Here is a 9,695-nt window from a genome sequence, read left to right on the forward strand (position 1 = left end):
AATCAATCAATCAATCAATCAGTCAGTCAGTCAGTCAGTCAGTCAGTCAGTCAGTCAGTCAGTCAAATAATCAATCAATCAGTCAATCAATCAATCCGGTCAGTCAGTCAGTCAGTCAGTCAGTCCGTCCATCCGTCAGTCAATCAATCAATCAATCAATCAATCCGGTCAGTCAGCCAGTCAGTCAGTCCATCAATCAATCAATCAATCAATCAATCAATCAATCAATCAATCAATTCATTGATCAGTTGACCTCATTTGACCTGCTTCATCTTCGTTTCAGATCACGTCTGCTCTCGCGACCAATCTCCCTTCGCTCTCCTCCTCCACCATCCAGCTGCTCGGCAGTCAGAGCGTGGGCCTGACGGAGGCTCAGATAAGCTCCGCCTCCGCTGATGTTATCAAGGGCGCGCTGTCGACTCTCAGCGCCGTCGAAGGCTGGAATCAGGGCCAAGCTAACGCAGTTATACAGACTCTCATTCAGTCCGACTTTCCAGTGAGTCTAAATAACACTTTCAGCTGTATTTTCCCTACATGCTACACCGAACCCTACACTGATTGCACAATGCACTGCACACTAGTCCCTACACATTAAACCCAGTGCTCAGTTTTGAGCCCTTCAGAGGTGGATTTATCTCCTTTGGAATGCAGCAAAGGTTCAGTTGCCTGTAAAAGACCTTGATTAGTTGCTTCAGGTGTGTTTGATTAGAGTTGGAGCTGAACTCAACCGGACAGAAAACCTCTGCTGTACACTACACTGCAACAGCTAAAATAAAACAAAATATAAAACACATTTTATTTCAGTTAGTTGCGAAGACAACATTTCTTATTTTCATTTAGCTTAAGTATTAAACGCTATACACAACAAAATTGCTAAAAGTTTAACCTCTTAACTGTTACCCCCCCCCTTTTTGAACATAGACTTGAAAGTGCACTATTCAAACTTAAATCGTTATAATTCAAAATCAACGCTTTTGAATACAGACCTAAGTTTGGTCTCTTTTTAAAGAAGACAATCAGCAGATTATTGCAGTGAATTTCAAAAAATGAAAGTAAAAAAAGTTATAGAAGTTTAAATTTAGTGTAAAGAAATTGTACTGTACTATTTTTATTTCATTTTATATAAAATAAATATTTTACAAAGTAGGTTTTAATCCAAATTTGGCATAAAATTAAAGCCATATGTTTTAATAAGTTGTGTTCCAAATTTGAAAATAAATTGAGTTTACTATGAAATTTTGTTTAGGTGTTATACCACAAAGAGCCACCAGGTGCAATCCAAGACCAATTGAATTTTTTTATGCATTTTTCTGTCACAGATGTCTAAATTTCTCTCTCAGTATTACTCCTATCACAAAATAACCACCAATCTTGAGACTCAGACCTTTCCGACGATATGTATTTTGTCAAGATTATAAAAAGTTTTTATTCCAAAAGACCATAATACATTTTGTAATATGACACCCCACACTAAGGGGGAGGAGCCCTCTAAACGATTTTAAGGTCCATATCTATGGTAACGCAATGTCCGATTTCAAGACGGTTTTCACAGGATGAATTTTGAGATTTTAAGATTTCAAATTATATGTAATTTATGATGATTACTAAAACGTGATAGGAAAAATGGAAACGAATAGAATTTCTGTGACAAAGGTCAGAGCTCCTGTTATGGTGTATATGTTTTGAGGTGCACTCTTGTCATAAATTAAGCTATTACTGCTCCTACATAATTTTTAACAACAAACAGTGGTAAAATATCTATGTAGGAGTCTTAGATCTTTCCAACGATATATAGTTTGTCATGATTAGATTAGGATTTAATAGTAATATATTGAAGAAAACTTGACAGTTAAGGGGTTAACTAAAATTACAATGAAAATGGAAAATATAAAAACTAGTTCAAATTATTAATAGAAGCTATAATACTAATGAAAGATAAAATAAAACCGCTAAACTGAAAAAGATGCGATGATCTTCGGGGTGTTTTTCAGATCAACACCGGCTCTTCTCTGCTGTCTCTCGGGACGCTCGTCAAGGGCGTTCCAGCGGAAACCATCTCCAGCATTGAATCCTCAGAGCTCCTGGCCATATCCAGCAATCCCACGTTCATCAGCAACATCCTCTCAGCGCCAGAAATCCTGCAGCTGGTTTACGTCATGAAGGTACCGAGCGCTCAGATGTGTTTAATCACCTCTACATCTCGAACCCTCTCTCAGATTCTCTCATCCTCTTCCTCCTCAGATCGCATCCATAGATGAAACTAAAGTCATCGAGAACGTTCCGGATGCATTGGCTGGCTCCATCCCGCGCCTCTTGTTGATCCCTCAGGAGTCTGTGAACGTCACCCTCATCAACCTCAAGCTCTGGAAACAGGAGCAGGTGCTGACATTTCTCCGCTTCTGTTTTTATTTCGCATGACCGCTGGTTTTCTTTTTTTTTTTTTTTGATGATGATGATGATGGAGGAGGAAAAACCATGTAAAATCCCAGAGCTCCTAACGCCCCCCGCTGTGCTTGTTCCGACGATGGTGTTGGGGTCAAACTGACCTCCATTGATTTCCATGCAATTCACGAACAAATCAACACTATGAAAAATCATGTTAAAACAGAAAACACATCACAATAAATGCATTTACATTAGTTTGCTACATTAGTTAACATGAACTAACAATGAAAAATACCTCTAAAGCATTTGTTAAACTGAATGTGAATTTCAACATTTACTAATACATTATTAAAATCAAAAGTTGTATCTGTTAATATTATTGGTAGCACTTAAGATAGGGAAACACATATTCACTACTAACTAGAGTTTCCCCTCAATAAACTCGTAATCTGCTGCTTATTAATAGTTAGTAAAGTAGCTGTAAAATTTAGATATTGAGTGGATTAAGGGATGTAGAATATGATCATGCAGAAAAAGGCATAAATATGTGCTTTATAAGAACTAATAAACAGCCAGTGTGCTAGTATTTTGCATGCTACTAAGCAACTAGTTAATTGTGAATAGTGTTCCCTAATCTGAAGTGTTACTTTATTGTTTAATTATATGATTTATTTAATAGACCTGAACATGGACTTACAATGAACAGTTTTATGACCTAACGTGAACAAAGATGAAAAAGTAATGTAACAAATGTATCGCTCATTGTTAATGTTAGTCAACACATTAGTTTACTAATTGTATTAGGTTTTAATACAATTAAATTTAAATGTATTAAGTTTACTAATTGGAGCTTACTGTAAAGTGCCACTCAAAACCCTTAATGTAGCTCGTCTCAGACTAAAAAATATAAAATATGTGAGAAATGATTGATTTTTTTACAAATTGCATGGGGAAACCTTTGTAGTCTTTCCAATACGGTGGAAAATTTGCGTGCACATTCATGACCCTGAATAAGAAAAAGTCACAAGATTTCAAGAAGAAATAAATAGCTTAAACAGTGTTTCAAGCAGTTTAATGTGGATCAGTTTGAGCCCAACACAAAAGGAGGGTTAGGAGTCTGTTTCGGTTGTGTATATCTCAGGCTGATTTTCTTTCTGTCGTACTGTAGGCCGTGATGCTGTTTGGCTCCGTGGCGAGTGTCAGTAAGGACACAGAGGAGTAAGTTTCTCAGAAACCTTCTCATCACATTTCTGTACTGTGAGTGAAAGAGTGGTCTGCAGGTGTTTTAAGCGTGTTTGTCTCCCTCTGCAGGCTGTCTGAGTCACTGCTGCAGGGCTTCACCTGCACGTCGGTCCGGACGCTCGCCGAGCCCAAGGTCAAGCAGCTGGTGAAAGCCTGCAGACATCGGCCGGGACGCCAGAAGGTCCAGCTGAAAGAGAGCCAGGTACACACCTTATGTCTGCTCAGTATTTATGTCTGCGTTTGTGGAGTTTTAATGAGTAAGTCTTTAATTGTTGCACTCTAGCTGGTGTGCATGTACAACTACATGAAAGAGGAGGCTTCGCCACGCTTCACAGATTTACCTTCAGACATGCTGCTTTACTACAAGTGAGTAACTACACCATCTGAAACATTCACATGACACATTACATTTATTTGTTTATGTCTTTAACATTATCTATTATGATGATTTATTATTGCTATTCTTTTATTATATTTTATTATGATTTTATCTAAAGTAACTTGCAAAGGAAAATAAGTCAATTATCCAGGGTAGAAAACAAACAAGTATCACTCACTATCGTAGCAAATCTCAGCGGAGCAGAAGAGAATACCTCACAGCTGTTTCACTCTTTCACCGTATTTCCATCACTGAGATAAAATACTTGCTTAGTAGTCCAATATTTGTCATATTTACAAAGAAACATGTGCATGTTGTGCTCTTGGACAACAGACTCCACAAAGAGTGACGGGAATGAGAAATGGTTATTACTGAAGTACACAAATTACTATTAAAAATAAAAATGTTCCCTCTGATTGTCGTTTTATTTCATTCATGGATGATTCACTATTTTGCTTTGTTCCTGATTCCTAACTTCTCTCTTTCAGAGTGTTTCTTTGATTTTCTTGTTTGTGGTCATCTGTTGTTTGGTTTGCCCATCTGTTTGTTTGTTCTTTTGTGGTAATTTGTTAATGTTTGTTTGTGGTTCAGCTATGAGAAGGTGGAAGAGACGAACTGCCGCTCGTATTTCAGTGCCGTGGGTACAGCAGATTATTCTGTTCTTTCCAGCGTCCTTGACAAACAGAAGACTTTGTTCAAGAATGCACAGAGCTGTCTGGTGAGCAGTACACAGACACACACACTTACACTCTCACACTCTCTCTCTCACACACACACACACACACACACGCAGACACACTGATACACACACACTGATACAGACACACACAAACACACACACTCATACACACACACACACACACTCTCTCACACACACACACACACACACACGCAGACACACTGATACACACACACTGATACAGACACACACAAACACACACACTCATACACACACACACACACACTCTCTCACACACACACACACACACACACGCAGACACACTGATACACACACACTGATACAGACACACACAAACACACACACTCATACACACACACACACACACACACACATACACACACATTGATACACACACACACACACAGCATTTCTCTTCCTACCCCCAACTCTAACGTGTGTATGTTGCGTGTGTGTTGCAGGGTATTTCGGGTCAAAGGCTAAGCAAGGATCACGTGGAGGTTCTGGGTAACCTGACCTGCACACTCGACCCCGTCTACATTCAAAACTCTGATCCAGCCATCATTGAGAGCCTGAAGAACTGCCACGATCTGTCCGACGCTCAGATCAGCGCTGTGCAATCGCTGCTGCTCTCAGGAGAAACTGTCTATGGGTGAGAAAAATCATGTTTCTGAATGCAAAAAACACTTAATTCATAGTTCAGTCATTCAAGGAACTCGAGTTCACTGCGACCATTAGAGTCACTGCACCGAACTGCACACAATATAAGACAAACATCAGAAAAGGGTTTATTCTGAGAGTTACTAACAATGAATTAAATAGATATTTTACAATTCGTCTCATACAAACACTTAAATAATGTACTGCAAACTCAAATCAGAGTAAAGCGGTGCATTTATTCCTGTAAGGCTGTCTGCTGTGTGTGAAGCGCTGTATAAATCAGTGAGGTATCGTGAGCAGACGAGTAAGAGTTGTGATGTGTGTTGGGTTTCAGGAGCTCTTCTGCTTGGGATCAGCAGACGCTGGAGCGCCTCGACCTCATGCCGCTGTACTTCACTGACGACTTCTGGAGCCGCTTCAGCGCTGTACAGATGCTTATTCTCTATTGAGCTCATTTGTTCCAGGTGTGTGAACTGCAGCTTTGTTTATGTGTGTGTGTGTGTGTGTGTGTGTGTGTGTGTTCCAGCCTGTGAAGAGGAAGTACATGAAGGTGTTCATGCCGTTTCTGAGGACGAGAAACACGGAGAAGCCGAAACTAAAGAAACTCTTTAGAAACTGCAACGCGGAGTTAGACGCTCGAAGCCGAATCGGACGCTCTACAGGTAAAAAAACACACACACAACGACATATAAGAATGATAATATTACAGTTTTTTTTACAATCGCTAGGACACATTTCTCAATACTAAAAGTCACTTTTTCAGAACTTCTAATCATCTTTCAACTTCAAGTTCATTTCACATTCAAAATGCACTAAAACTACCAAAACACTTCATTAATGTCTCAAATTAACTAATTCATACATAACACTAGCAAAGGTTTTCACCAAACAAACACACTTTATCACTCACAACACAACAACCTAAAAAACACTAACAACAGGCAGCATTATGCATTGTTTTCTTTTGTGAAATGTCTTTACAAAACAAGAATGATACTCTATACTAGGGGTTGAACGACTTCTGATTTTTTTAAATCGACTTTTATGTGATGAAAGTCGAGTCGAAGTCGACTAGTCGCTGATGACGTCATTAATGAACAAATAAGTCTGGAGCTGAGACTCGAACACCTTGTGCACAGCTATGGCAGATGACACAGCGCTGCCCGCATGGCTGTTGCTCCTATAACAGCTTTTTATCAGTTCTTTTGTCTTTGGGTCGTTATATTTCTCACAGATTTCTGCTCGTTCTAAATCAGATACAGATAAAGTAGCACAGTAAAGATTACATTCATATGAATGCATTAGTGAGAGCGATTGCGTGTGTGAATTAATTCTACCTGTCTGTCTACTAGTAGTGAAGCTGTGGGATTTAGTTAAGAAATATATGCTTGAACTTTTCAGTTTCTAAGCTATTTTATTGAGAAATCACAGAACAGTGTTGACAATACATTTCCGCGCTGAATGATTCTGTGCGCGTGATGTACTCGCTACTGTCTGAAGCCTATGTGTGTGCGTTACAGTGCAGCAGCGCATTAGATTAGAACGGCGATTAATTTACCTGTGCAATAAGCTGTTTAAAACGTGCATTCTCCCGTTCAATTTCGAGCATACAGTAATATAATCACACATGTCTTGTGGAGCGCTTTCAGAGTATGCATTTATTTGTCATTTGAACTGTTTGGAAACGGAGCGTAAATGTGGAAGTCCTTCAAAGATTTCTTGTCCTGTTGCGCCCTCTATAGGACCAGCGACTAGTCGACGTCAAGCTTAAAGCGTCATGGCAGAGCATTGAAGTCGACTAGTCGATTAGTCGGTGCAACCCCTACTCTATACTGCTTATAATTCTCTACTGTTCTGAAAAAGTGACCTAAGTATTGAGAAATATGTTCTAGCGATTGCAAAATACTGTAATATACTGCAAGCTGTACACTTTATAATTAAGATATTACGTGTAATTAAATTGATACTACATTATATACTTAAAGAATAATAGCTGCAAGCAGATTGATGGAGCCAATCAGAAATGGATGCATTATTGCATATAACTTTTGACCAGTAGGTTATGCCGGCTTGATATTTGGTATATACTTTAAGAGCATGAAGATGATGATTGGTTTCAAGTTTGGTTTTAACACATCAAATCATTGCAAAGATAAAGCCTGCCATCTACACTATCAGTTTTGGTATTTGATTGGCATTTAACAGGCAAACGGTTTTGAAAATCCGAGATTTTATGTATATAAATAACTGTGGATAAACCCTTGCTAAGGCATATGGAGCTCAGACAATCATAAGAAAATATAGCATGAAGCTCCTTTTGATTATTAGTAGAGTAATAATAATAATAGGAAAACCAGGAAGCCTAAACTGGCCGCTAATAATAGCTGACTTGTAACAGTGAAACTCTGTGACATGAAGAGGAGTGTAGCTGTTACAGGATTGTTTGATGGTGTTGATGTTTGTGTCGGTCAGACTGCACCGCGGGCAACATCACCGAAGCCACGATCGCAGACGCCTCGTTCCCCTTCGGCTACACCGCGGCCCAGTTTGACGCCTGTCTGGCCGTGAGGGTCCTCAGAGATAACCTGGCGGCGGTCACGGAGAAAGTGGACGACAACGATTACCAGAGAATCATTCTGAGCAAGCTGAAGCAGGTGAGCGAGACGTGCAGCTCTGCCGCATGTGGTCTGCCGAGCGTCGCTGTGTAATGCTGATGAACACTGTGTTTCAGGTGTATCCCGCCGGTCTGTCCGACAGCGTGCTGCAGCTGCTCTCCTCTGTTTCACGACAGGCCACGGTGGAGGAGATCAGGACCTGGAACATCACCACCATCGACGCGCTGACAGCACTGATGGACCAAAACAATGGAGAATGGGTCAAAGACAAGGTGTGTGAGAGAGAGAGAGAGAGCGAAAGTGTGTGTGAGAGAGAGAGAAGGGTTAGGATATGTTTTTTTGTTTCTACATGTTATCTTAAGGGTTTTTTCCATTGTTTTAGTTTTAGTATAACATTATAATACCATACATATATTTACTTTTTTATAATTTAAAGAAGAAACCAATCCGATGTATATTTGACATTTGAGGCTTAATACTATAGAAAAGCACGCAATTACAATTTCAAGGGAATAATCGACAATTATGATTTTTGTCATAATCGTGCAGCCCTAATGGTTTGCGAAGTATATGTGGCAACACTTTACGATGAGGTTTTATTTGTTTATATTAGAAACCTATATTAGGTAACATATAATTAAGATGAAGTTAAATGCTTTGGAATGATTTTTCTTTATTAGTTCATGTTAATTCCAACATTCTGCTAAATGCATACATATAAATTATTTAATGGACCTGAGCTGACATCAAGAACAATGAACAGTTGTATTTTTATTAACTACTGTTATCATAGATGAATAAATACTGTAACAAATGTATTGCTAATTGTTAGCTAATGCTCGTTAACACATGAGCTAATGGTAACTATTGGGTGCTTATTGTGAAGTGTTGTCATAAATGTTATTGATTTTGTCATCATTTTGTTTGACATTCTGTAGACATTATAATGAACATAATATATGAAATGTTGGAAGTCAAGAGCGGAGCTAAATAAACGTGTGTGTGTGTGTGTGTGTTGTAGAGTAAGGAGGTGATCCTCAGGTATCTGAGTATGGCCGGTCACACTTTAGGCACTAATGAGCTGAACGTCATCGGCTCCAACATCTGCGCACTGAACATCTCAACACTTCAGAGCATTACAGCAAGAGACCTGAGGCACGACACACACACACACACACATACACACACACACACACACACACACACACACACACACACACACATATTTACCAGTTCACTTCATTCATTCATTCAGTCATTCATGTCTCTCTCTCGTCGTGTGCAGCAATGCAGAAGTTCTGGATCTGTCCCCGTGTTCATATGAGCAGAAATCAGTTCTGTACAGCACTGCCAACTCCTCGTTCAGAGCTCAACGCAGCAACGGCCCTATTTACTTCCATCTCATCAGCCCATACCTCGGTAAAACACACACACATCTCATAGAGGGTTTATGCAGAAGTGATGAAAATGTGTGTGAAATCTAAAACTGCTAGAAAATCAAAGCCATAAAACTAAAGATGTGTCCCAAATTTGAAGTTGATATCTCAAAAATTAGCTTTCAATTGGATTTTGGTTGGGTGCAGTAGTTTAGGGCAAACTCATATCCCTATTTGAACTGAGCAATCTGAACCATACATTTCAGTTTTTACAAATAGTATGGCAGTATTTGATTTTAATTCAATTTTAAACAACATAAAGGACATGTGGATGTGCA

General features: G+C 39.2%; 1 protein-coding gene across 1 annotated transcript in view; it reads left to right on the forward strand.

The window, feature by feature from the left end:
* The window catches only part of LOC107662686 (mesothelin-like protein), a 12,859-nt gene that overhangs the window by 599 nt on the left and 2,565 nt on the right, over positions 1-9,695 (forward strand). The window contains exons 2-15 of the mRNA XM_016452762.1: positions 284-496; positions 1,992-2,162; positions 2,242-2,379; positions 3,554-3,603; positions 3,697-3,829; positions 3,911-3,993; positions 4,598-4,724; positions 5,168-5,358; positions 5,701-5,791; positions 5,893-6,028; positions 7,839-8,020; positions 8,098-8,253; positions 9,003-9,136; positions 9,267-9,400. Of these exons, the coding sequence (XP_016308248.1) occupies positions 284-496; positions 1,992-2,162; positions 2,242-2,379; positions 3,554-3,603; positions 3,697-3,829; positions 3,911-3,993; positions 4,598-4,724; positions 5,168-5,358; positions 5,701-5,791; positions 5,893-6,028; positions 7,839-8,020; positions 8,098-8,253; positions 9,003-9,136; positions 9,267-9,400 (1,939 nt within the window). The remainder of the gene's footprint in view (positions 1-283; positions 497-1,991; positions 2,163-2,241; positions 2,380-3,553; positions 3,604-3,696; positions 3,830-3,910; positions 3,994-4,597; positions 4,725-5,167; positions 5,359-5,700; positions 5,792-5,892; positions 6,029-7,838; positions 8,021-8,097; positions 8,254-9,002; positions 9,137-9,266; positions 9,401-9,695) is intronic.

Source organism: Sinocyclocheilus anshuiensis, unplaced genomic scaffold (assembly GCF_001515605.1).
Source record: "Sinocyclocheilus anshuiensis isolate Anshui unplaced genomic scaffold, SAMN03320099.WGS_v1.1 scaffold687, whole genome shotgun sequence".
In the NCBI taxonomy this organism is placed as follows: Eukaryota; Metazoa; Chordata; class Actinopteri; order Cypriniformes; family Cyprinidae; genus Sinocyclocheilus; species Sinocyclocheilus anshuiensis.